Source organism: Rhipicephalus microplus, chromosome 6 (genome assembly GCF_043290135.1).
Source record: "Rhipicephalus microplus isolate Deutch F79 chromosome 6, USDA_Rmic, whole genome shotgun sequence".
Lineage (NCBI taxonomy): Eukaryota > Metazoa > Arthropoda > Arachnida > Ixodida > Ixodidae > Rhipicephalus > Rhipicephalus microplus.
Genome location: NC_134705.1, coordinates 178,745,417 through 178,772,631, shown reverse-complemented (window position 1 = coordinate 178,772,631; position 27,215 = coordinate 178,745,417). Strand labels below are relative to the sequence as shown.

The 27,215-nt window shown below is 49.7% G+C and overlaps 1 protein-coding gene across 1 annotated transcript in view; it reads left to right on the top strand.

Moving 5' to 3' along the window:
- LOC142765696 (E3 ubiquitin-protein ligase TRIM9-like) overlaps positions 1-27,215 on the top strand; it is a 290,659-nt gene that overhangs the window by 233,046 nt on the left and 30,398 nt on the right. Inside the window, exon 3 of the mRNA XM_075867146.1 lies at positions 26,001-26,234. Coding sequence (XP_075723261.1) covers positions 26,001-26,234 — 234 coding nt within the window. The remainder of the gene's footprint in view (positions 1-26,000; positions 26,235-27,215) is intronic.

Genomic DNA, 27,215 nt, shown 5'->3' with positions numbered 1-27,215 from the left:
TAGATGATCCACTGCCACGATAGCCCATCGGTTGCCTGCCGTTGTTAATGGGAGTGGTCCGTAGAGGTCAATTCCTACACGGTCGAATGGGCGGTCTGGGCATGGAAGTGGCTGCAATGAACCTGTTGCAGGATGTGGCGGGCTTTTCCGCCGCTGACATTCGTGGCAGCCGCGAATGAACTGGCGGACGAAGGTAAACATTCCGCGCCAGTAATACCTTTTTCGTAAGCGCTCGTAGGTCTTGAAAACACCGGCGTGAGCACATTGCGGGTCGGAATGAAACGACGCGCAGATGGTAGAGCGCAGCGTTCGGGGAATGACTAGTAGCCATTTCCTACCATCTGCTGAATAGTTGCGCCGGTACAAAAGGCCATCCCGAATACTGAAGTGCGGAGCCTGGCGGCGCAGGGTTCGAGTGGTTGAAAGTGTCGGTGCCTCGGATAACGCGTCAAGAAGCGAAGCGATCCATGGGTCATTGCGTTGTGCAGAAGAGATGGTGTCCTCGTCAAGCGCTGACAACGTGTTGTCCGAGGAAACAGATGCGATGTCCGGGGATAGGGGAGATCGTGACAGTGCATCAGCATCGGCATGCTTGTGGCCGGAACGATATACCACGCGAATATCATATTCTTGAAGCCGAAGAGCCCAACGGGCAAGACGACCTGATGGGTCCTTAAGCGACGATAACCAGCATAATGCGTGGTGGTCCGTTACTACATCAAAAGCACGGCCATAAAGGTATGGGCGGAACTTGACAAGCGCCCAAACGATCGCCAAGCATTCCTTCTCGGTGACGCTGTAGTTTGATTCAGCCTTGGTAAGAGTTCTGCTGGCGTAGGCGACGACATACTCGGCGAATCCAGGCTTGCGTTGCGCGAGAACCGCACCGAGGCCGACACCACTGGCGTCGGTGTGGACCTCAGTTGCTGCCGTAGGATCGTAGTGACGCAGTATTGGTGGCGAAGTGAGGAGACGACGAAGGGTACAGAAGGCTTGGTCACACTCAGAAGACCATGCCGAAATATCAGTGGTGCTGCCTATAAGTTCGGTCAAAGGCGCAATGATAGAGGCGAAGTTGCGCACGAACCAGCGAAAGTAGGAGCATAACCCCACGAAGCTCCGTAACTGCTTCATAGTCGTTGGTTTGGGGAAGTCGGCGACAGCACGTAACTTAGCCGGGTCTGGAAGTATACCGTCCTTTGATACGACGTGCCCGAGAATCGTAAGTTGGCGAGCAGCGAAGTGACACTTCTTGAGGTTGAGTTGGAGCTGAGCATTCTTCAGGCATGTGAGAACGTGTTTGAGGCGCTCGAGATGTGTTCTAAAGTCTGGCGCAAAGACGACTATATCGTCGAGATAGCAGAGACAGATTTGCCATTTCAAACCCCGAAGAACCGAGTCCATCATACGCTCGAAGGTGGCAGGCGCATTGCAGAGGCCGAAGGGCATGACATTAAACTCATACATACCGTCCGGTGTCACGAAGGCTGTTTTTGGTCGATCGGCATCGGCAAGGGGGACCTGCCAATACCCTGAGCGCAAATCTAATGATGAAAAAAACTCGGCACCTTGTAAAGTATCAAGGGCATCGTCAATCCTGGGTAAAGGATACACGTCTCTTCGAGTGATCTTATTTAGGCGCCGGTAATCCACGCAGAAGCGAACGGAACCATCCTTTTTTTTAACGAGCACTACAGGTGAGGCCCATGGACTTTGGGAAGGTTGAATGACGCCACGTTGCAGCATGTCGTTCACCTGTTCGGTAATAACTTGGCGTTCCGTCACGGAAACACGATATGGTCGCTGTCGTATTGGCGCATGGGAGCCGGTATCGATGTAATGTAGAGTGGTAGAAGTGCGGCCAAGTGAAGGTTGAACAACATCGAAAGATTCGCGGTACTGGTACAGCAGTTGGAGGAGTTCAGATCGTTCAGATGGTGACAGTCCTTCTGCGATCGCCGAATCGAACACTTTTGAAGCCTGTAGATGAGAGTGGTTAAGAGCACTGAGGGCGGCGAGGTCACTTTGGGATGATTCTTGCGGCACGGTAAAAATTTGTCCGTTATCAATGGGCTGTACGCATCCAAGAGACTCGCCTTTAAACAGTTTGATGGTATGCGGAAAGGGATTGGTAAGGCAGAGAGCACTGGCTCCATTAGAAATTGAGAGAGCTGAATAAGGGAGCAGAAGTGGTTTCCGACTTAGAAAGAGGCGTGATGGCTCGAAAAATGCTACTTCATCACGCATGCCGTCGGAGACCACAGGGAGCGAAACAGCTGTTGTCGGTGGAATGTCAGTGTCTTCTTTGACAACTAGCTTGTGCGCGGCTTGATTAGTGTGGTCGTAGGGCTTCTCGAAGAACGGAAGCAGTTCAAGTTCGGAACGGGCACAATCTATAACGGCACGATTACGGGATAGGAAATCCCAGCCAAGTATGATGTCATGAGAGCACGAGGAAAGGACGATAAACTCAACAATGTAGTGGTCCTCCGCAATTTTGAGTCGGGCAGTGCAGGCGGCTATAGGTCGAACAGGTTCTCCGTTTGCTGCACGTAAGAACATATCAAGCGGCGTGGTCACCTTTCGGAGCTTGCGGCAAAGTTTGGCGTCTATAACAGACACAGCGGCACCGGTATCCACAAGAGCGTATGCATGGGCGCCGTCTACAAAAACTTCGACGATATTTGACGGCAAGGTGCGAGGACTTGAACATTTCGATAGCGCAGTTCTTGCCCCTTGAACTGCGACGGCTAGTTTCCCTCATTTTGAGGGGCTGGTCGTGGACGCATGGGTGACAAGGAGCGTCGATTGGGTGAAGGTGAGCGACGAGACGAAGTTGCCGGATAGTCACGGGAAGACATGTTTGACTGACGATCCGAACTTTCATAACCAAAAGGTGGTCGGTCCATGTAATTGCTTCGTGGTCGGACGTCTGTGTAGGCGGGCACGCGACGACGGCAGTATCGGGAGATATGGCCAGGTCCGCCGCACGCAAAACAAATCGGCCGGTTATCGCGCGTTCGCCAGGCATTTGCAGCAAGGGGCGCCGCCCACGCGGCATACGGCTGAGTCGAGGCTGTGGTAGCGAGGGGAGGAGCCCATGCGACGGAAGACTGAGTAGGAGGGGTGACATGCGGCAGTCCATTGAACGGCGAGGGCTGGTGTGGCTGCTGCCTCTTTACTGCGTCAGCATAAGTAAGGGGCGCGGCGACAACTTGCTGCTGAAAGGGCACTGGCATAGCCTCGGCAATCTGGTCCTGAAGTGCATGTCGGAGCATGGGAGCTAACGGTGTCGGTGGTTGCTCTTGCTGCTGCTGCGGGAGCTCTTGGCGCTGACAAAACGGCAGGAGGGAAAGCTGACGTGCGACCTCCTCACGCACAAAGTCTTTCATTTGTGCTAGAAGGCGGGAGTGGTCAGGTACGACGTCCATGGCAGCGAGTGGTTGGTTAGGCTGAAATGGACGACGGGTGAGAGCTCGTTGCCGTCGCAATTCGTCGTAGTTCTGGCACAGAGTTACCACTTCAGACACCGTGCCAGGAGACTTCGCCAGGAGCATTTGAAAGACGTCGTCATCAACACCTTTCATTATGTGCTGGATCTTGGCACTTTCGCTCATTGCGGCATCGACGCGCTTGCAGAGATCGAGTATATCTTCAATATAGGCGGTAAACGTTTCGCCAGGTTCTTGTGCCCGTGAGCGCAGGCGTTGTTCGGCGCGCAACTTCCGCACGGCAGGGCGACCGAAAACCGAGGATATTGCCTGCTTGAAAGTGGCCCAGTTCTCGAACTCGGATTCGTGGTTTGTATACCACAGTTTCGCCACATTAGCCAAGTAAAAGTTGACGGTGCTCAACTTAGCATTGTCATCCCACCTGTTTGGTCCACTGACTTTTTCGTAGGACGACAGCCAGTCCTCGACGTCCTGGTCTTCGGCGCCCGAAAAGATCGGGGGGTCTCGCTGGTGAACCGGGCCGGGGCAAGTAGGAGCCGCGAGAGGTGCTGTCTGTTGGGCAGCGTCAACTTGCATGGTCGACGGCAGCGTGCGGGATCGGAGTTCCAGGGTGTAGGTGATGCAGTTACCCAGCACGATCCACCAAATGTAAAGGGGGTTTATTGAAGGACTGAGCAAGCGGATGGTAGCTCTGAAAGGAACGCAGGCGAACCCAGATGACGGTGCTTGATCGCCGATCTCGTGCCTTCTTCTTGTGCTGATGATAGCTCACCTGATGGTATCAACGTCTTTCTTCTTCACTACATTATTATTATTATTATTATTATTATTATTATTATTTTAACCACGATATGGTTATCAGAGACGCCATACTGTAGGGCTTCAGAAATTTCGACCACCTGGGGCTCTTTAACGCACTCTAAATCTATAAGTACACTGGCCGTGAACATTTTCGCCTCCATCGAAAATGCTGACGCGCGGCTGCTTATACAGCGTACAGTAACCGTGCACTAACCGGGCGTTTAGTTCGCGAAGAATGAAGAACTTATCGCAGTTTCCTATCTAAGGGAAGGGGAAGGGAAGCAACAAAAGGGAGAAGGCAGGGAGGTTAACCAGAAAGACATATGGTTGGCTACCCTGCTCTGGGGGATTAGGAAAGGGGACACTTTAGATGTCGCCTACGCGCTTAGAAAAGAGAGAGATTTCTGTTCCGTTAACATTTAGAGACATATCTCCGGTCTCTACTCCCTTCACCACGAACGCCTATGCAATGTCGGTTTCAAAGCTATATACCGCATGCTGACTGCTCCTTTTGCCGCATAATGCGCAACTGCTACGGCAGGACGTGCCACGATAGTATCCGCGCTATTTTCTCATCGACTCCCGCAGGTCGCGGGATCGAATCCCGGTTGCGGCGGCTGCATTTCCGATGGAGGCGGAAATGTTGTTAGGCCCGTGTGCTATGATTTGGGTGCACGTTAAAGAACCTCCAGGTGGTCGAAATTTCCGGAGCTTCCACTGCGGCGTCTCTCATAATCATATCGTGGTTTTGGGACGTTAAACCTCAGCCCATTTCTTTTTCCAGCGGTTATTCTACAAGGCTACGACATCCATACTCATTAGTGCCATTTAAATGCAAGAACAATGTTTTTAAATATTCCTTTTTTCCCCCAAACTGTAACAGAACGGAATGAACTCGATAAAGACGTAGTAACGGTAGTTGGCTGTGACATACATTTCAGACTCTCCTTCAATTGTAACCCTGATGTATTTTGTATTACGAAAGGCTTGTCAGCATTTTTTTTTTGCAATGTAAATTTTGACATTTCACGTTGATATTGTCAGTTGAATTTTGTATTGTCTGAAACTGTTGTATTTGTTAAGAAACCTTGTTATATGTTTTGTACCACCCTGCTAGAGCCCCTATCATTGGGGTTAGCAGTATTGGAAATAAATAAATAAATAAATAAATAAATATTTCTCATCGACATTGCAATGCGGCATTCGCTTTTCAGCTCGCGGTACACTTCTCCATAACTATGATAGTACTGAGATTCATTTGTCGACAACCGAAAAAGAAGATGAAGAATAGTTCGGACTCGAAAAAAAAAAACACGCATTAGTATTTTTTTTTTTTTTTGGCGACGCCAGACACATATGATGTGCCTCCCCCGTGGAACCGTCGCGTACCGTTGTTTCAGCAACGACGGCCCGTTCCCGTATGCGCGAAGAGCACATCGCTTTCTCCGGCCCTCCCTGGCAAATGACCCGCGGCTCGAGTGCAAAGCGAAGCAAGGATGGCTGCTATAGGGACGGGACGGAGAGGAGTGGCTGAGCAAATCGACTGCATTCCAAGGGTTCTCAGCGCGAGTGGGGGTGTTTTACGTCACCGTCGTCGTCTCTACACTGCAGAGGCCTGCGGACAACTTTGCGCGACGGCACATTCCGACGTGTCCTCGGCTCATTCCGCCCCCCCCCCTTCCCGCCCCGCCCTTCCTACAGCGATTCGCTCCTCGCGCTGCATTCCGTTAGTACACGGCTTCACCTCCACGCCGCGCTCCAGTCGACGGCCGTGCGGGACCGGCTTGATGGCTCTAGGCATCTCGTCCGCTTTAGTCTCTATGTATATAAGAAACGCTAAAGCAGCCAGGGGAATCGACGAAGAAACAAGGAACGCGAGATACCTATAGGGAAAAAGGGGGGCGCGCTCGATTTATGCTTGCACGCGGAAAGTGCCCGTCTTTCCCTCCGTCTCTCCGTGTCGTGCATGCGTAGAGGGACATTGAGTGCGGCACTATAGACATACGTTACCTGGCCGATCGAGGATGCGCGCTGCATGTACAGTCCATAATCCGTCTACGGTCGCTGTCGCGCGCGTCAATTGCGGAGGAGTGGAGATCACATTTGGGCAACGTTGCACGACTCGTTGTACGTCTTTCGACCGTGCGACGTGACGTCGACGTAACAGCGTGCGCTAGAAGGAGAAGTAAATGTCGCACAGTTCCTCATTCGTTTGTTCTAACCCCCCGTATTCACAAACGCAACTCGACTCGACTTTCACGATAGTTATAGCGCGAGAACAAAACGACGACACAGAGACAACAAGAAGGACACGAAAGACACGAGCGCTCGTGTCTCGTGTTTAGCACTCGTGCCTTTCGTGTCCTTCTTGTTGTCTCTGTGTCGTCGTTTTGTTCTCGCGCTATAACTATTGTCATGCCATACCAACTAGCCCAAGCTGCCACACTAGGCTTTCACCCTTCACTTGACAGAGGTGAGCACTGCGCCACAACTCGGCTCAAAAATGACGCTGCGCTACTCGGGAATCGCACCAGATTATCGCTGATATGCAGTGACTTGCCGTGCCTAGAGACGGCGCTCCCATGGGCTTACTCAAGTGAAGGTGAAGCGTTGAGTGAAGGGACGTTCTATAATACGTGGTAAGATGACTTCAAGGCTAAATCCGTCTTATTCTCTTCTTTTTTTCTCTCTCGCTTGATTGTATAAAGCGTGCCTGGGGTCAGCCATACAAGCAAGCCGCATGTGGCCTACGTGCCAGTATTATGTGGCCCCAGGGGGACTACGTCACACTCTTAATCAGGTACCGCTTAAAGCACTGGATGTAGCCAGAAAACAGGCCATTTTTCGCCAGGGTTTTTGGATATAGCTAGCATTTAACCATGGACATGATTTAAGAGTGCACAACACCCGCCCTTCCTCGTGCCGCACCATACCCTGAATAGCATCCTGAATCCTGAATACGAAAGTATAGGGAAAAAGTTATTTGTAGTAAATGTAATCTAATTGTGAAGAAAAGGGGACGAAAAGATAACTTGATGCGGCCAGGGATCGTCTCTGGCCGCGGCAAGCTAATCTTTTCGTTCGCTTTTTTTTTTCGTTGCTTCACATTTGCATTAAAATTACTTTTAATAACATCCTGTGTACTTCTCTTTACTTGTCCTGGAATCATTATCTGTTAGTTCTCATCATTGATGTTGTGTCTAACAAAAAAAAATCACGTAATACCGAATTTGCTATAAGTGAAGATAGCGAAACGGCCGCCAGCGCATCATGAGCGTGGCACGTAGTCACGTTGTTACGTCACGTGCATCTCATGATTATCATGTTTCGTGATGTCTCGTGATTAGCAGTCCAATACCTCAGTCATCTATTCACGCACCGTAATACGAAATTCGGTATAAATAAAAACGCAAAAATAACGATCCCTTAAAATTTCCACTTCTTCATTTCCATCCAGAAGATCGCGACGGGGCAGTTCTGACCTCAAATGGAGTTTTCGCTTTGTAATGCGCAGCCGCGGCTGTGAAAAGCGCGCGAGAAGCCGGTTTTTGCTCTGCGGGTCGAAACCTTGAGGAAGTTTCGGGCACTGAAGTGGTGCGTGCAATGGGAGAAGGCGTGGCCTATAGTTGCCAGGCTGAGCATGTCACAGCCCGATACTCGCGCCGCAGAGCGAAAACTGGCTGCTCGTGTGCTCTACACAGGTTGATTTGATTTGTGGGGTTTAATGTCCCAAAACCACCATATGATTATGAGAGACGCCGTAGTGGAAGGCTCCGGAAATTTCGACCACCTGGGGTTCTTTAACGTGCACCCAAACCTGAGCACACGGGCCTACAACATTTCCGCCTCCATCGGAAATGCAGCCGCCGCAGCCGGGATTTCAACCTGCGACCTGCGGGTCAGCGGCCGAGTACCTTAGCCACTAGACCACCGCGGCAGGGCTGCTCTACACAGGTGTGGCTGCGACTGTATACATATATCTAAATTGCAATCCTGTGAAATGTGTGCTGAAAATAAACATGATTCCTATTTAATTTTTTTAACGTTAGTCATTTCCATTTTGCCCATTTTTTTTCTCTCTGTCTGTGCCCCCCCCCCCCTCTTCTCGCTTTTTCGATCGGTCGTGTGACCCCCCCGTGCGAAACTCGGCCCATCACCTCAAAAGGTTGCCGGCCGCTAGTGCAGTCTCTTACGGTATTTGTTATAGCAAAGCTTGGCACTGCAGTCGTTCAGACATCACTGGAATAACGTGTAGTACTCAGATTTGGGTGCACGTTAAAGAACCCCAGGTGGTCGAAATTTCCGGAGCCCTCCACTACGGCGTCTCTCGTAATCATCAGTGGTTTTGGGACGTTAAACCCCACATATCAATCAATAACGTGTATTATATGTTGTCGGGTCACAGACCTCGTGATGGCCGTATCGCTCCCGGCCGTTGCTCCGCAGCGCGCCGAAAATTGGGGAAACTTTGGGAAAGTGTTGGTGCGTATACATACGAGGCCGGTGTTGCCTACTTGTGGCACACATGTGCGTCGGCACTTGCGCGTTAGTTTCGCGCGGACACATTGCGTCGAGCGTTCACATCGGGATGCCCGTTCTCCAGATTAACCGCCGTATTCTATAGAACGTCCCTTCACTCAACGCTTCACCTTGACTTGAAAAAGTCGATGGGAGCGCCGTCTCTCGGCAGATGAAGCCACTGCATATTGGCTGTAATCTGTAGCGTTTCTTGAGAAGCGCAGCGTCAATTTCAGTCGAGCAGCGGCGCAGTGCTCAACTCAGTCAAGCGAAGGATGAAATTCGAGTCGAGGACCGTTTGTGAATACGGGGGTTACCCACTTAATCGTGACTTTGAAGCACGTGGCACTGCGAGGCTGCATCCCCATCTCCCGTCGTTTGGTAGGTGAAATAGGGAGTAGGGTAGATGCAAAAGAGGGCACAAAAAAAAAACGGGGATCGAGAAAAATATAGACACAACACGAGCGCTGTTCTTTCGACTGAAAATTTTCATTGTAGAAACGTCATAATGTACTCTTTCCTGAGCATGCTCTTCCGAGGCAAAAGAAAAAACCTCTCGACGAGGGCATGTGCAGTAATTAGTTGTAGCGCTCGTGTTGTGTCGGTCCTTTTGTCGCCCCGTTCCTCTTTTTTTCTTTTTTTTGCGTGCTGTTTTGTATCTACCACATGTATGGTTTGAATTTTCACCAACTTGTCCAGTTTCCAATCCTACTCAGGAAGTACGAAGCCTGCTTTCGCCCAGTGAAAGTTATAAATCTCCGTGTTTGTTAACAACGTCGGTATGTCCGAAAAATGCTGAAGGCCAGGGGAAAATAAAAGCTGGATACGATGTAAAATTTGTGAAAGTGGGGCGTCGCTGAAGCCTACCGTTCGACAAGCGCCCCGCCGTGGTGGTCTAGTGGCTAAGGTACTCGGCTGCTGACCCGCAGGTCGCGGGATCGAATCCTGGCGGCGGCGGCTGCATTTCCGATGGAGGCGGAAATGTTGTAGGCCCGTGTACTCAGATTTGGGTGCACGTTAAAGAACCCCAGGTGGTCGAAATTTCCGGAGCCCTCCACTACGGCGTCTCTCATAATCGTATGGTGGTTTTGGGACGTTAAACCCCACATATCAACATACCGTTCGACAAGCGGACCTGTCTATTTCAAGGGTACACAACATGAGCAAAAGTTCGCTCGTCAAAACGTCGGCAACAAAGACAACCCGCGTTCACGAATTTTTGTCATACAGGTATGTCACAGTTGCATGTTGGCCTCCATCACCATCACTGCGACCGCCCTGTTCACTGTTCAACTGTTTTTACCCGACCACTCGTAATGCCGCCTGTTCAGGTAAAAATCACAGAAATGGAAGGTTCAAATCACTGCGCAGCAACCAAAAAAAATGATGTTTAGGCATCCTTACGGATCCCGAAGTACGGTGCATGGGCTTCGGTAGAAAGGTAAAAAAGGTGCGCCATCCCCCCCCCCCACCTCTTGCAACACCTGCACTTATGCCCGCAGGGTGACTAGTCTAGTACTCACCCCTCACCTACAGCCGCGACGCAACACGAGTTAGCACACCTCCCAGACAAAATTCTGCCGACGCCCATGGTACAATTCGTCTTTAGACATGGTTCAGCGTCATTCTCGCTTTTTTTTTGTTTTTTGGTAAACTTTGTCACTTTTATCGCGCAAGAAGTAAGATTGAAAGCGAGCGTCGCAAGCCTGTTTCTCGCTCTTACAACACGTCTTTTTTTATCGTGAGGCATTTGTTACTACTTGTACAAGCGTCCTTTCTTTCCCGCTAAACTGTTTCTTTTTTATTATTATTTTTTTCGCAATCATCCGCGCATTCTCTTCCACGCTAAGGCGTTTCCCCCTAGGTGTCCCCCGCCCCCGATCGCCTCCGGTCACTCTTATTTTCTCCCCAATCTTTCCCAATACACGGGTCCCATAAAAGACAGCCGCGCGTCATTCGCTTCCCTAACTGTTTTTGTTTCGTTCCCTTCGCCGTGGCCTTCCCCATTTCCGTCTCATTCCGCGTTCGTTCGTCCTGTCGTTCGTATTCATTCCTGTCGTTTACGCGGCCCTGGAGGGGAGGAGGGAGGCGATCTTTGCTCCCTTTTGTCTCCCCACGTCCCCACGACCTTCTCCCCTACATCCCGGGAGTGTCGTCAGCGTGCGACGACGAGACGACGCGCAGCCCGCCTCATTTCTTCCCCTCTTCCCCTGAAACCGGCCGGCGGTGTTGGCCGGCGGTGATGCCCCCTTCCTCCTCCTCCTCCTCCTCCTCCTCTTCCGCACGCTTTCACCCGTGCAGCGTGGCCGAAGCCGCAGCAGAGGGCTTGATCGCGAGGCGTTGAATTACTAATAAAGCCCAATTCGCGTAACGGTGGTAGGTGATTGGCTCCTCGCCCTTCACGCTGTGTGGCCGTTGCAGATGTAGTAGCGAGCCTTGTGTTAGTTGGTGGGCCTTAGCTGTAATAGCCGAAATGGCAGCGCTAGTAAGGCACGGAGTTTACGCCGCAGTCGGTCGTGGTAACGACACCTAAAATTTGTCGCACGTATGCCCCCACGGCGGGCGCTTGATGGCCAATGAGCGATCTGTGCAATTAAAAGTAACGTTATCGAATGAAGGCGAAAAGGGAAAACGTAGTGCGTCGTGTTGTCAGCGTCTTGCTTATTCTGCCCCCGACTAATCTCCGCGGTATCAGCACGCCACACGCAGCAGATTGCTACAGAGAGTGGAAGATGTATGGTATGGAATGTATGGATGAAAGAATTTTATTAAGGTTCAATGAAAAATATATTTTGAAGGAAACGGGTTGGAGAAAATTCGGCATTGCTTCGAGACGACTCGGATATAATGGTCTTTAAATTTTGTGCATCTTCATGGCACCCGTCTCTCTCTCTCTCTCTCTCTCTCTCTCTCTCTGCCCCGCCGCGGTGGTCTAGTGGCTAAGGTACTCGTGTGCTGACCCGCAGGTCGCGGGATCGAATCGCGGCCGCGGCGACTGCATTTTCGATGGAAATGCTGTAGGCCCGTGTGCTCAGATTAGCGTGGACGTTAAAGAACCCCAGGTGATAGAAATTTTCGTAGGTCTCCACTACGGCGCCTCTTATAGTCGTATGTTGGTTTTGGGACGTTAAACCCCACATCTCTATATATACATATATTTCTCTCTCTCTCAGACACACAGAGAGAGAGAGGGAGACCTAACTTATTCTCTGTCTGTTCGTTGCCTTATATTACGCCGTGATAGACGAGCATTTTCAAAGATCTTCACGGATGCATTTAGATATATAGCCATGTTGACCTGTCAACTGTGCTGTTTCGTATCTGTAGCAACTACGTGAATGCTCTGCCGCAGTAGGCGCCTACATATTACGTACTCGCATGCTTACGGCGTTTCAATACCCTGCATAGTTTGACGCCAAGACATGTTTCGCGGCAGAACTTCGCAATCGACGGTCCCGGAATGGCTGCTTCCATCGATCGGAAACAGAAACTGACAAGTCCTTCATGATTTCACCTTAAATGATTATAAAGCGAAAGTTGTCATTTTTTTTGTTTTCAGTATATTTAATGATCCTTGCCCCCCCCCCCCCTTTGCACGCACACGCGCACACCCTCGAAAGTTTTCGCACTGAACCTTGTTACTCACTGCCTCCGGAATCAGCGTATACCTTCGACCATAGAGTTTCCTATAAATACACTAGAGGGAACTCTGGCGCTAGTTTATACGGGAGATGCAACGCACGGCGCTTCAACCAGCATGAGAATGAATGGGTAGTACGCGTATTTGTCTAATCTTCCTTCCTTCGACACTGTTTGGCTACGCATGGCCCGGGGCAGCCTTGTCGCAAAACGAAGTTCAGCAAATCTTCAACAGTTGCATTTAACCAGCTTGACCTTATACAAGGTTCACCACTCCTATAGTCGGTTCGCGAAGTTCACCACGGTCCGTTCTTTTGTTCGAAACAAAACCAAGGAAGGAAGGAGGAAGCAACAAAAAGGGAGAAGGCAGGGAGGTTAACCAGAAAGACATCCGGTTGGCTACCCTACACTGGGGGATAAAGGAAGGGGACAAGAAAGACGAGAAAGAGGGAAGAGAGGAAAAAAAGGGGGTGGGGGAGAGACTGACAGTAATTTCACTGCAGCGTGTAGAACTCTACCGCATGTCAGAGGCGTTCACACAAGCCTGTCTTTCTCAGGAAACGCAGCAGGGCTTTCACTGCCTTGTGGGCTGTCGAGGCATGTGTACGTTGCTGTAATAGCACCTGCACAGAAAGAGGCCGATCATCCAGTCGCCGCATTGCGTTGGCAAGTACTTGTCTCTCTGAGGCAAATCGAGGACAATGGCACAGCAGGTGTTCGATATTTTCGTCGGTGCCGCAAACATCGCACGCCGCACTGTCAGTAATTCTGATTAACGTGGTATAAGCTTTCGTGAAAGCAACTCCCAGCCAAAGGCGATAGAGAAGCGAAGCTTCACGTCGATGTAGGCCGGGTGGAGGCCGGAGTTGTAGTGAAGGGTCGAGCTCGTGCAGTCGTGTACGTCGTATGCTTGGTGTGTTCCACTCAGTCAGTGTGAGACTGCGGGCCAGTTGACGAATCTGCCTCGCCGCATCCGCTCTTGAAAGCGGTATCGGAACGCTGTTCGCTTCTTTATGTGACGTGCGAGCAGCATGATCTGCAGAATCATTGCCGCCTATACCACTATGCCCAGGTAACCACTGAAAGACGATGTCATGGCCTTTTTGTATTAACAGGTGGTGAAGTTTCACGGTTTGGTAGGTCAACTGGTCGTGGCATCCGCGTCGGAGAACTGATATCAGGCACTGTAACGCTGGTTTTGAGTCAGAAAACACAGCCCATTTACCTGGCCTTTCTTCTGAATTGATGTGTTCCAGTGCATTGCGCAGAGCCTCGAGTTCTGCCGTCGTCGAACTTGTGACATGTGAAGTCTTAAAACACCGAGTTATCCCTTGTGATGGTATAACCACTGCTCCACCTGAACTAGACGGCGTAGTAGAGCCATCCGTGTAAATGTGAACGTGGTTACTGTAGTTTTCTTCCAATAGGGATAGACTCAGTTGTTTCAGGGCATGTGTCGGTAAGTCCGATTTTCTCCTCATTCCTGGAATCATTAAGTGAACTCGCGGCCGGCTCAAGCTCCAAGGAGGAAGCACTGGCTTTGATGCAGGTGCGTATGTCTCAGCAAACGAAGAACGATGCTTGGAGACAATAGTGCCGTATGTCGTGCTGGGCCTTTCAGCAGCTAGGCTCGCCAGGTGGTGAGAAGGGGTCCTGGCATAATGCCTGAGGTGCATGCGCATTGTCTCGGTAATAATATGCGTATTTATCGAGTGATCTTGAGCGATGGCAATGGTTTCAGCCGTTGAAGCACTGCGGGGTATTCCAAGGCATATCTTAAGTGCTTGGGCTTGAATGCTCTGAATTGCGCGCAGGTTGGTCTTGCCGGTGTTAGACATTGCAGGTAAGCTGTACCGTAAGAATCCGATAAACAGCACTCTGTACAGATGTAGCATGGATGATATGGGCACTCCCCAATTTTTTCCTGCAAGGAATTTGAGCATGTGGCATGTTGCGATCAGCCGCTTCTTCACATAGTTCACGTGTGGAGTCCACGACAGGTTTCTGTCTATTATGACTCCCAAGAACCTGTGGCTTCTGCTGAACGATATGTATTCTTCATTAATCGATATACTGTAAGCAGACATTGGTTTCCGCGTGAACGCTACCACTGCACATTTTCCGCAGGACACCTCGAGGCCTTGTTTACGAAGATAGCATGACGCCGTTGTAGCAGCCTTCTGAAGGCGGGCGCGAAGCTGAGGCCTTGTCACACCTGATGTCCAAATGCAGATGTCATCAGCATAGACAGAAAGTTCTACAGTGCTAGGTAGCAGCTCGACTAGACCAATGAGAGTTAGGTTGAAAAGGGTAGGGCTTAGCACTCCTCCCTGAGGAACTCCTCGGCTGCTGTAATAATCAGGTGTTGGGCCATTCGCTGTCATCACGTAAAATGATCTCAGCTGTAAGTAGCTGTACACCCACATATATATCTTGCCACCAAGACCTACTGTTTCCAAAGCACTAAGGATGGCTTCATGGGTGACATTGTCGTAAGCCCCCTTAACGTCTAGAAACAGGGCGGCGCACAGTCTCTTACAGGCTTTCTGGTGTTGAACATATGTCACCAGATCAACAACGTTGTCGATTGACGAATGGCCGCGCCTGAATCCGGTCATGGATACTGGATAGATTTCGTAGTGCTCTAAATACCACTCCATTCGTGTTAGAATCATTCGTTCCATCGTTTTTCCCACACAACTGGCAAGTGCGATGGGACGGTATGAGGCAATATCCAAAGGAGATTTACCAGCCTTTAGAAGTGGAATGAGGCGACTTGACTTCCATGCCTGGGGAACAGTACCAGTCTGCCAGGAGTCGTTGTATAGGCGTAAGAGTGCCTTCCGAGCTTCGTCTCCTAGATTACAAAGGGCACGATAGGTAATGCCGTCAGGACCGGGTGCTGAAGAACGTCTGCACAGAGCCAGTGCCGCCTCTAGCTCATCCATAGAAAACTGGCATTCCATACGGGGATCACGTGAGGGCGGTGGGTTGTCAAAAGTTCCCGTTCTTGATACTGTGAAATTGGAATCACCGGCAATTCTTCTACAGAAAGATTCTGCGACGTCAATCTCTCTGCATCGAAGGTGAAGTGCCAGAGATGTAAACGGGTGTCGCTGACCCAAGGTTGTGCTAAGACCCCGGACAGTTCGCCATATCAGTGATAGGGGCTTTCGTGGATCCAACGACTCGCAAAAGGATGTCCAACGTCGCCTAGCCAGTTTATCCATGTGCCGCTGCATTTTCTTTTGAATGCGTCTAGCCAGCCTCAAATCATCCATGCACTTTGTCCGTCGGTACCTTCGTTCTGCACGACGGCGTATTGCGCGAAGTTTCTCAAGCTCGATGTCGAAATCGGTGCGCTTGTGACTAGTCAAATGTGTATGCGTGGTATTCTGCAGGACATCTTTTATCGAGTCCTCTAGGTTATATGATGAGCCGTCGGTACAGCAGTATTCTATTAACATTTTGAATTTCGGCCAATCGGTGTACTTGAGGCCTCTTGACGACTTGGGGCTGGTTAAACCTTCTATACACAGGTAAGTTGGTATATGGTCGCTGCCCCGCGTTTCCAGATCCGAAAACCAGTGCACTTTCCTGATAAGTGAGCGAGAAACCAATGTAAGGTCCAGGCAGCTGCTATAGGCTGATCCGCGTAAATATGTAGGGCTTCCATCGTTACAAACGCAGAGTTCGTACTCCGAGGCTAAGGACACCAATTTTCTTCCTCTAGAGCTGTCCCTGGAGCTTCCCCATAGGAAATGGTGGGCATTGAAGTCGCCAGTGATCACCCATGGCCTTGGAGTCGATGTCAGAATACCGCGTAAGCGCTCGCAGTCAAGGCGGCTTGATGGAGATAAGTAAGCTCCGATAATCGTGAAAGCAACCTTATCCTTCTTCACAGTAAGGCACACATACTGATTCCCTTCATCAGGCGAGACTCTGTGGTGAACGTAAGTGAGGTCATGGCGCATGAATACAATAACTTTGCTGCAGTCTCTGTGAGTGGAGGACATAAAGCACTCATATCCTGACAGCTTGATTGAAGCACACAGGTTGGGTTCACAAATCACAATAATGGGGAAGCGGTTCACAAATACAAATTGTCTAAAGTCAGACATGCGCGACTTCAGTCCTCTGGCGTTCCACTGAAAGACAGATGCATTCTTGACTTCCGCTCGAAACGACGGTGCCTCGCTGGCCATGGTTTTACCTTAGAGCTGCAAGCACCGGACTCAGGGTGTCCAGCACATGCAGTGCGGTCTGCGCAGCAGAAGTCTTCATATTACTCAGTAGGACACGCATGGTACTCATCAGCGATTGCAGCAAGCTTATCACTTGATCTTCATTCATCGCATCACTGGTTTGAGGGGTCGTCGAGGGCGGCGGGATTTGATGCAGCTCCGAAGTAGGTTGACGTCGTGGAAGAGAGGGCCACTGTTCGGAAGGCGCGACTGCTGTCCCTTTCTTCTGTTTGGCAGTATCCGTCTTCAGTGAGCTCGGTGTTTGTGGGTCAGCCTCTTTGATAGAGGATGACATCTCTCTATCGGTAGAGGCGTTTTTCCGTGATGGTCTTCGCCCACGACGCCGTCGTCGGCGTAGTGTAGCGGCAGCTTCCCTGTGCGTTGAATTGTCCCGCACCATACGCCTGAGTACCGCGTGCTCGTTTCTCACCCGCGGACAATCTTTGGATGAGGCCTCATGAGCGCCGTGGCAGTTTGGACATCGTAGAAACAAAACCAAAACACAGCAATAAACAAAGCCGCCAGTGCGTTCGAAGCCCGCAAACAGGAAGACAAATTTGTGTATCTTTCCCATGGTCGCTGAACGATCGCAGCGCCAGAGTATACCCTCTAGTTAATTTTATGAAACTCCGTGCCTTCAACCACGCGATGATTTTGTGTGATGATGACCATCGTCGTGAGACGGTATTGAGTGTCACGCTTATAGGTCGCACTTTAGACGCCACCGGGACGTCGCTAATTTTTTGGCGATCTGTGACGTCGTGATGCCGTCGCAATGAGCCGCTATCTATGATGTAATCGCGACTTCACTACGTCATCGTAACGTTGCTAATTTTGATAGTCTGCGACGTCATGATGCCGTGCACATCGAGCCGTACTATGTGATCCTTTGACTTTATGCGCTGACGCCGCAGACTCGGAATGTGTCACTCTTTCCACTTGATCAAGCGTTTAACGCTTTTGCTTTAAAACCATCTACAAAAGGACAGTAGCCGATATGAATTGAATGTCCAAGACCTTCGGTGGAACACTTAACGTACACGTAACCTGTATGAATTCACTGTCCGACATTTCTTTCTTCGGCTTTTAAGCCGACGTGCCGCCGCTTCCGCTGCGCTGCAGCGAGGTTTTTTTCCCCATCCGCTACGTATAGTGGCGCTGCGCGCGCGCTTTAATGACCCGCGAGAGGCCCTCGCATTCGCGGCGCGGTGTTAATAACAATCGCGACGCGAGCGCCAGGAGGGGGCGGTGAGGGCGCGACCAGATGGACAAGCGCGCCTTCCGCGTCTTCTGCAGCCCCGACGCTCATTAGGAGACTGGCACGTCTAATGTGCACCAAGCCCGGTCGATGCATGCGACTGTGTTTCTCGCTCGCACGATGGAGCGCCGAGCTCTCGCTTTTTGTCTTTCTTTTTTTGCCAGGACGAATTGTTACTCAGACGGGCATCTCAAACTGCTCTTTCGTTGAGGAAAGAAGAAAAAGGTTGAGGATAACACGAAGACGCACTTGGTGGCTTTCGATTTTTTTTTTTTTCGTGGACCGTGCGCGGGTAATGAGCATTCTAGAAGTGGTATACGCTACACGCGAGCTTTTCGTCTCTAACGTCAAATCGACGACGGACACGTTTCAAGCATTTCGCTGGATTTTTTTTTCTTCTTTTTGAAGACGGTGACTTACGGGTGTTGCAAGCACTTTTGATCCCGATCGAGACCGGGAAGAGATCGACTTTCCCGACCGACCCTTCCTGATGTTGCGCGAGATAAGCCAATCGCGACGAGGAAAATCGAATTGCAGTAGGGTTGACAGGCGGGCTAGTTGGTACAAATTCATAATGGAATAATTGGAAGCCCAAACCAACACTACAACGCGCTGAAATCAGCCCCGGGTTTACATTTGACCGCCCATTGCGAAAAGTGTGGCTGCGTACCTGATTTTTCGCGCACATCTATCGTATACAGCCATTATGACACGAAAACTAGATAGATTGCGGAAGCCTTTTTTATTAAAAAGAATATTGACAGTTGTGTAAGTTCACCATCTATATCACTGTTCGGTTGTGAAATATCGTTTCTGGACGACACCTGATCAAGGTGGAACCTTCTCCGCAGTTGTTTCCCTTTCTCATCTTGCTGGTATATAACTTCTCTGAATAAACTGAGTTTCAGTCTGCGCTTGTTTGTCTCTTCTCTTGTGTCCCGTTGGTTTGCGCTTCCAATTATTCCATTATGAGGAAAATCGACCCAATTGTGGCTCGATTTGCGTATACGAAGGCGTCCAGTGTGACACCCGTGTTACTGGCCCTTATCTAACGGCATACTGTTACAGGGCAAGTTGGCTATTCGTGATCGAATCGAACTACCGCGTTAACTCGCGTACTGGCAACCTCGGTAAATGTATGCTGGATAATGGCTACTGTCGGCTAGTGCTGGCTAGAGTTACTGTATAAACAGTAACTCTAGTGCTGGCTATTGACATATCTGATGTTGCTGTACTGGTTATGAAGGACAACTCTCCTGCTTTAAGGTTCGCGCACTATGAAGTCGGCATCTGTACTGTTGCGACACCTAAACGCTGAAAAAAAAACAACATAGCAGTGCTTGCTAACTTTAGATAGTTACTGCTTGTCACGCATGTTGCCACCCTGCAGTTAGTAACGGCAAGGGCAGTACTGTTACTACCCTTGCCGTTTTTAAAGGCACCCTAAAGGCAAATGAAAATTTATGTAAGAGTGAAAGTTTAATGCATTGCAACGTCTAAAACAGCAATATTATCAATAGCAGTTCCTTACTTATCAAGAAATAAAGCTAAATGTATCACACGACGTGCGCCACGACGGTGGGACATTTGCAAAATTATCAAAAGCCCGCGTTTTAATGGAGAATTGGCGTGAGTGGTTGAAAAGTTGGGTTTCCGGTTGGATAAGTGGCGCCATCTAGTGGGGCACATTTGAAGAAAGCAAGCAGAACCATGGCCTCCGAGATCGCAGGCTCGCAGCGTGGCGCCCACTATCTCGGAGGCCATGGCAGAACCATGGCTTCCGAGATAGCAGCCAATTGTTCAGTGGCCGTTGTTGCTACTGCGGCTCCCGCGACTTTCACTCTGCTGCTACTGGTGTCGGCTGCCGCGTAAAGACTGGCAACGTTGGGCACGGTAAGTGACGTCTGAAAGACCACTTTCAGGCAAAGGATTTGAGGTGCGCTAACCTGATGCGGACCGTTCAAACGTGATTTTATTTCAAAATAAGCAATTTCTTGGCACAAAAGTTGGGCTACGAGGTATCTGGACTGTTATCTGGACCGGCCGATCCGTATGCGACCTGGAAGCACTATTCGGAATTTCTTGAAGATGCTACTGCTCCGAGTGCGTTGCCGCGCGCGTCGGCGATGACGTGAACCTCGTGCCGTACATCACTCCCGACCTGCCGAAGGAACAGGTTCAGCGCTGTCTGGAGGAGACGCTGACCGATAGCGGCGAGGCGTGTCTACGCGCACCATACTTTCACCTTGACGTCAGCGGAGGAAGAGGAGGAGAATGGCTCGTTGATCACATGCGTAACGTGCACTCGCTGAAGTGCTTGTCGGCGGAACGGAAACTACCCTAGGTACGATAAAAGGAACGTGCACGGATCTGGTCTTTGAGAACTCCGACGTCGAATGTCTGCAGGAACCTCTCGGCGTACACTTCACCGATCACAAGGCCGTGGCAGTCGAGGCTAAACGCGCGCCAGCTCCGGTCCAGCACCCGCACTCACTCTGAAGATACGACAAGGCCTATAACACAAGCCATCGCTTTAAACGAATCTTCCAACGCTCACCGCACCACCCGCGTTAGCGCCGTTGAACCCATGAGGCCACCCGTGCGCAACGCTGCTGCTTCGCATCCCATCTGGATTCCCTTCGCGGAAATGTTAGCTTTTTTGCCTTTAGTGTCCCTTTACTCGCAATGAGGGGCATTTACTAGTGTAGCTGTTATTGGCTAGATAGACTGTAAAAAAAGATTATTTAGAATAAAGGTAGCAGGCGCTAATAGCGGGCTTATTCTCTCACATAACTGTTTTAGTACGTTCCCACGAAAAAAATTCACAATATTAACATTACAACCAGTCGCGTAGCCAGAATTTTTTTTTCGTGACAGGGGGGGGGGGGGGGGGGAAATGCTCCATCTTGATTTCGGGAGGGGCACCTCCTCAAAATGGCCATTTGTCGCTCTCCATGCTACGGCGAAAAAAAAAGCTTTCGGGGGGGTCTACGTGTTCGGTGTGCCACCCCGTGGCTACTACGCCCCTGATTGCAACTTCGGCTGTGTTTAGAGGAAACGTGAAACGAATTAGTGTTACTGGTACTCTACTATGGGAGAGCAGAAAGCCGTCCCTGTCTGTACACACTGGTGAAGGTTTCAATGCCCCGTTTAGAAAAAAATTATTGTCGTCAATAACATTCAACAGAACATTTTCTTCTTAGACATACAATAACGGTGATGACAAAACAGACGTCGTTTACGTGAACATAGATGTGAGATGACTTTGAAAGAACATGTACATTCGATGGTTCACACAAACACAGCCATTGTGTGTTTAGAAAAAGTTATTAACGGTTTAGAATACTAGGTACACTCTTAAAAAAAAGGGAGCGAGAATGGAGAAACGGGCTCCGTTCCTCCCTCGGCGCAGCGACTTCCTCCCTTTCGGGCGCTTTACCCGTCGCGCCCTCTCGCGGCAAGGACCGAAGGAGAAACGTTCCTCCTTCAGCGTTCTAGTTTCTCCTCAATCACGGGGGTCTTGCTCGCGCGAATGCGCACGCCAAGCCTATCGCGAGCGATTGCTTTCACCTAAGATTGTTGTAAGCAATGCAGGAATGGCGTTTTCTTTTGTTTTATTAGTATAGAGTAAAAGCCTCTCTTTTTTTTTTTTATCGTCAGGCACTCGCACGATGCTCCGCACACTTCCATGTGTGTCTCGTGTTGTTTCATACTACCAATTTGTCACGAATACAAGGAGCTCTGCTTCCCAAGCAGTCTTGCTTTATCGATAACCTTAGAGTGTAAAAAAAAATAATGATTTTTTTCGGTGTCGACATACTTGGTAAGCCCACGCATTTTTAGTTTCGCACGGCACCAACAGCACTCATGAATTCAACGAGGCGCGCAAAAAAGCATCACACTTATTTTTTCAATAGTGTAGGAAACCTGATACCACTCTACAGTCCATGCGTGAAAGTACGATTATATACAATTGATAGAGTTATACGTGCCACTACCACCATATGGATGTTCTTTGCAGTTTACCCCCATTCGAATACGGCCGCCGTGGCCGGAAGTCGAACCTGCGTCCATCAGCATAGTCACACGACACCCAATAAGGCTATGCTACCCCGGCAGGTGAAAGCACAAAGGGAAACAGGCTGCGAAGTTTCACCGAGCGTTTATTCGCCAGACTAGATTACAACCATCAGAAACTTTTTAAACATTATCATAACTAAACTTTTGTGAAAAGTGAACCAATGACTTCTGTAGGTTAAACCAAATTCTCAATCGCATTCGTTTTGAATTGCCCATGCCAGCACTGAGAAGTAGGAAGGAATTATGCATGCGAGCAGTATGTCTTTCTCGTCCATGATTCTCCTTTGTCGTGAGAAACTCAACACAAAATGCACTTCTAGTAGCAGCTGTGCACAGCAAGTAAGTACTAACGCTCACTCACCTTTGTGAAAACAGTATTCCGAATCCAGAGTAATAACCATCACAGCCACAGCGCTAACAACAAAATTGTGGCACGCACCAATGATTGCAAGTTGACACGCGAGGCGAATCGCGAGAGGCATCTGAAGCGGAAAAGTATGCAGGCACAACATTCTACAAAGTTATAGTAAACTTGCGCACTGAAGCGATAGTTCCTACACTCAAGTATGAGAGCTGCCGCGGCGCCAACAGCCACTGTCATGGCTCACGAAAAAATACCGTCGGATGCGAGGTCATCGCTTATTTATCTCGCAAGACCCGCGTTGTAACGTACGTATACACTGCTAGGACGGTCGTTACCGCATCAAAAACATTGTCATTGAAGGGCTAGTGGTGTACTATATCCATGGCTAACGGCCACATTTGTGGTACGCACGTAAAAATAATATAAGCAAACGTTAAGACGAAACAACTAAACGATGTCGACGTGACCACAGAACACCTACCACGACGCAGACAAAGTTTGGTCTGCATGCTGCGCCCTCTCCAAGTAAGAAGAAGAAAAAAAAACGTGACCTCCGAAATGCCTAACGCGCGGCGAGTGTTTTGCACTCCTAGAGGCTTCAAGAAAAAAAAAAGTAACTGTGGCAGTGGTCGACAGATGGCGCAGCGTTCGAATTGCCGTGGGCATTCTAAGCACGGCTTGGGGCATCCGCCTTCGTGAAAACCTGATAAGCTCTAGTAATTATTCCGTTCATTATTGTGCAACAATTTATTAACTAAGCTTTACCTAAGCATCAGATACAATATATTTACGTGTGCGCATGTTGTGGTATTGATAAAAAACGTAAAAAAACGTGTAAGAAAACCTACTTGTAACCTGTGCCGCTCATGTCAGTCGAAATTCATCGCTATATAAGCTGGCGCGCTTTCATAGTAGAGTGTGAGTAAACACGTCGAGGTGTGAGCCGCTGGTTTTGAATGGTTGATTGTGCTCTTGTTGCGTACTTGTTAGCGTATACGCTAGTGTACTTGTTGCGTACTATTTGTGTTATTATGTGACCATGTGTGCATGTGTAGCTATATGAATTGCATCAGCACATAATAGGCCTTCGGTGCCCGTAAGTGGTCTTGAATGGGTTGATGCGTAAACAATCCTCAAGGGAGCCGTGATAGTGGGTAATAACGTCAAAAAGTTGACTGCCGCAACGTTTTTTTTTTTAACTTTGTCCAATCCCTCCAGATGGCGCCACCTACCACCACCTACTTCATTGCTATGACGCTCTCACACCTCCAGCCATTTATATATCGTTGAACATCTATCTATCAAAGCTGCACTACGGATTCGGAATGGTTTCGCTGCGATAGAGTGTACGGTTCGGAGGCACATCTCGTGACCTGCGGACCCGTAAGCGCATGGATAACGTCGCTACACTATGTGAATCTGCGAGAAATAAATACAGCAAGCCTAGCATGCACTCTTCAGGTGAGGGCTCTGCAGAAACCGTGTCTTTCGAAGTGAACGTGGCTACGCTGACCGAACGAAACGTACTTGCTCCGTCGTTCTCTTTCGCGATGTGTTCACCACCACAGGTTCGTCTGCTTGTTTTTATAATAATTTCGTTCAATATCAAGCTCAGCGGGACCGTTTTTTGTAACTTTCAGTGCCGTGTACTCCTTACCAGTCGAGAATCGTTGCATTTGCTAAGCCTACTCGCTTCGCCGGGGGGCAGCCATGTTGATTTTCATAAGGAGGAACGTGTTTCTCCGTGGATGAGGGAGCAACGTTTCTCTATTTGAAGACGAACATTGGGGACATCGCCGTTCCTCCCTAAATGGAGAGTACGTCACTCCATTTTTTTTAAGAGTGTACTCAACTATGGGAGAGAAGAATCCCGTCCCGCGATGGATCTGTAGGAACTACAACAAGCACTTCCAACGGCTGACACTATAGAAAGTTAATGACTTCACTACGTGACACGTACTTCTCAAGCCACTCGAGTATAGTGTTATTCGAAGAATACATATGGTATACCAGTGAACACTTGTGCCTTCGGAAGGGTAAGAATAAATACTGACTGATAGTTCTGTACAATTCTACCCGATTATGTGTGCTTGGGGACGTAGCGCAATACTGTTAATCAATCGTAATGAAAACAATATATTGTGTTTTTTTTAATATAACCGCCGCGCAAACCATTATATACAATGGTTGAGACTAGGTATGAAGCAGTTTTTTTTTTGCATGACTCATAAACCTTTTTTTTCGCTAGATTTAAATGTGTCGGGAGAACTCCAGTTCGCACATTAGATATTGACTACAAGCAGATGAGGTATTTGACATCCGTTTAGCACGAGGTTAGTAACCGCTGGAGTTTCTGCCTCTTCGCTTGCAATGACTAACTCTGCACTAACGTAGGTAGTAAACAGGTAGCAAAAGTTGGTAATGGTGAAGGGCGCGTAGGCAGATTTTTTTTTCGGGCGGTTAGGAGGCACCATCCTAATTTCAAATGGGGGGCCGGTCAGGAAAATGGGGCCGAGTGTCATTTTGTTCTTTGTCTGACATGCCAAAAAAATTGTGCAAAGAGGGGGAACTCTTTAAAGAGTGTACTTTACCTTAATTGCTCTTCGGAATTTTCGCGATCTTTCGCGCGATACCTGTTAATGACTAGCAATTAATATTTCTCCCGCCATTTTGTGACGTTTAACACGCTGATTTGCATACGTAGTTAAACTGTAACACAGGCGTAATTTATCGATAGCGGCTTTATTATCAACAATGTATAGAGGCGCTCGTTGTTATTGATGCCTGTATCTTCAGCGAAGCTACTGATAGACATGACGCTTGTCTTCATTGAGAGGGTGGTGTTTTATGCCGGGGTTGCAACCAAGCCTGTACTGTTGTCATTTAACGCATGTAAATCGACGTCAGTAAAATAAAATGCGCGTGAACAGTTCAGATGAATAAATCTGCATACGTGCCTAACGGCTGGTCAAGTGGTCGAAACTGCCTTTCAAAGTGTTAGCTGCTTGGACAAACCACTTATTATTAATACCATCTCTTGTCCGTAGCTTCTTGCTTTACAGTGAAGAAAAATTCCTTATATTTGCTGTATACGGGTGTTTCAACTATAGTACAACATCGGTGTATCCCTTTCCAGTGAATGAATTCCAAGTGAGTGAGTAAAAACTTTATTGAACATGTCCGGCGTCATTGAGCGGGGTGGGGCTACAAGCACCCCGGCCTAGGTGACAGCCTCGAGTCCTTGGACCCGGGCGGCATCCTGGACTTGCCGGACGGCCCACAGTTGATCGGCAAGGTCATGGCTGAGCAGAGCCGCCTCCCATCGCGCCTCGCGGTTCGAGACTGCCATGTCTACCGGGTTCGTAGGTGACTGCTGCGCGTTACCGGTACACTTCCACAGCATGTGCTGCAGCGTCGCTCTGGCTCCGCACGCCTTACACGCGTCGGAAGTATAAATGCCTGGGTAGCAGAGGCGAAGGATCGCTGGATTCGGGTACGTGTGTGTCTGTAGTTGTCTCCAGGCAACCTGCTGTTTCTTGTTTAGTTTGGCATGGGGTGGTGGATATTTGTACCTGTTCAGTCTGTAGTGTTGCGTGATGTCTCTGAAAGTGGTCATGCGATCCCCCCCCCCCCACGGATCGCAGGAGAACTGTTCGGCATTCGAGTCTCAGATCTCGGCCCAGTGCGACGCCCTGGCCGAGGCCCTGGAGGCACGGCGGCGGGAGCTGCTGGCGTTCGCGCGGCGCGAGCGCGAGGCCAAGCTCAAGGCGCTCAAGGGACAGCTGGCCAACTGCACCGTCACGCTGCAGAGGACCACGGCGCTGCTGCAGTTCTGCATCGAGGCGCTCAAGGAGACCGACCACGCGGCCTTCCTGCAGGTCAGTGTTGCTCTATGTGTGCTGTCACAGACCTCTCCGGCGTGACAGGAAAGAAAAAACTCCCAAGCATTTCCCCGAGGGTGAACATGGTTAAGTGCGAATGCACGTAGTGATGCTATGAGGGTTATTTATTAATTCGCACTATTATATTTATTAATCACACTATGGTACCTTTATGGTGTAATGGTTCCTGGGAATTGCAATTTGATCACACGTGGGAGTTTACGTTAACTCACTGGCGAATGCCAACGGATTTTAACTTTACTCCCCCTCACGACCCCCTCTCGACGGGAGACTGAAAGAGAAGGCGGGTGCGCGAGAGAGAGGGGTGCGCGCGCAGCTGCAGCGAGCGAGGAGAGCGGAGGAGCGAGCGAAGGGGGGGGGGGGGGGGGTATAAGGCGCGTTACTGACACCGATATGAGCGTCGCGTCCGTGGCTTATTCGGTAGAGCGTCGCGCTGCGGCCCGCCAAGTCCTCTTTCTTTTAAAGATAGAGAGAAGACTGCGGACGCCGCCGACGGCGGTGGATGGTTTGGGGCCGCTTATAAAGTGTATTCACACTTAAAAAAAACGCCACCATTCTAGGATGCGCGCGCGATTACTAAGCCTTTTGATTGATATGTGGTGTTTAACGTCCCGAAACCACCATATGATTGTGGGAGACGCCTATTGAAGGGCTCCGAAAAATTCGACCTCCAGGGGTTATTTAACGTGCACGCAAATCTGAGCACACGGGCCTACAACATTTGCGCCTCCGTCGGAAATGCAGCCGCCGCAGCCGGGATTTGATCCCACGACCTGCGGGTCAGCAGCCGAGTATCTTAGCCACTAGACCACGCTGGTGGGGCCGAGTACTAAGGTCGGCGTCGTATAGTCTCGGCGGTGCACTTTCAAAGGGCAGCGCCTACTGAGCGATGACAGTCGTTTCAACTATACAATGCACCTGACTTAGTAACACCGGCGAGTCCCTTTAGAAGCATCA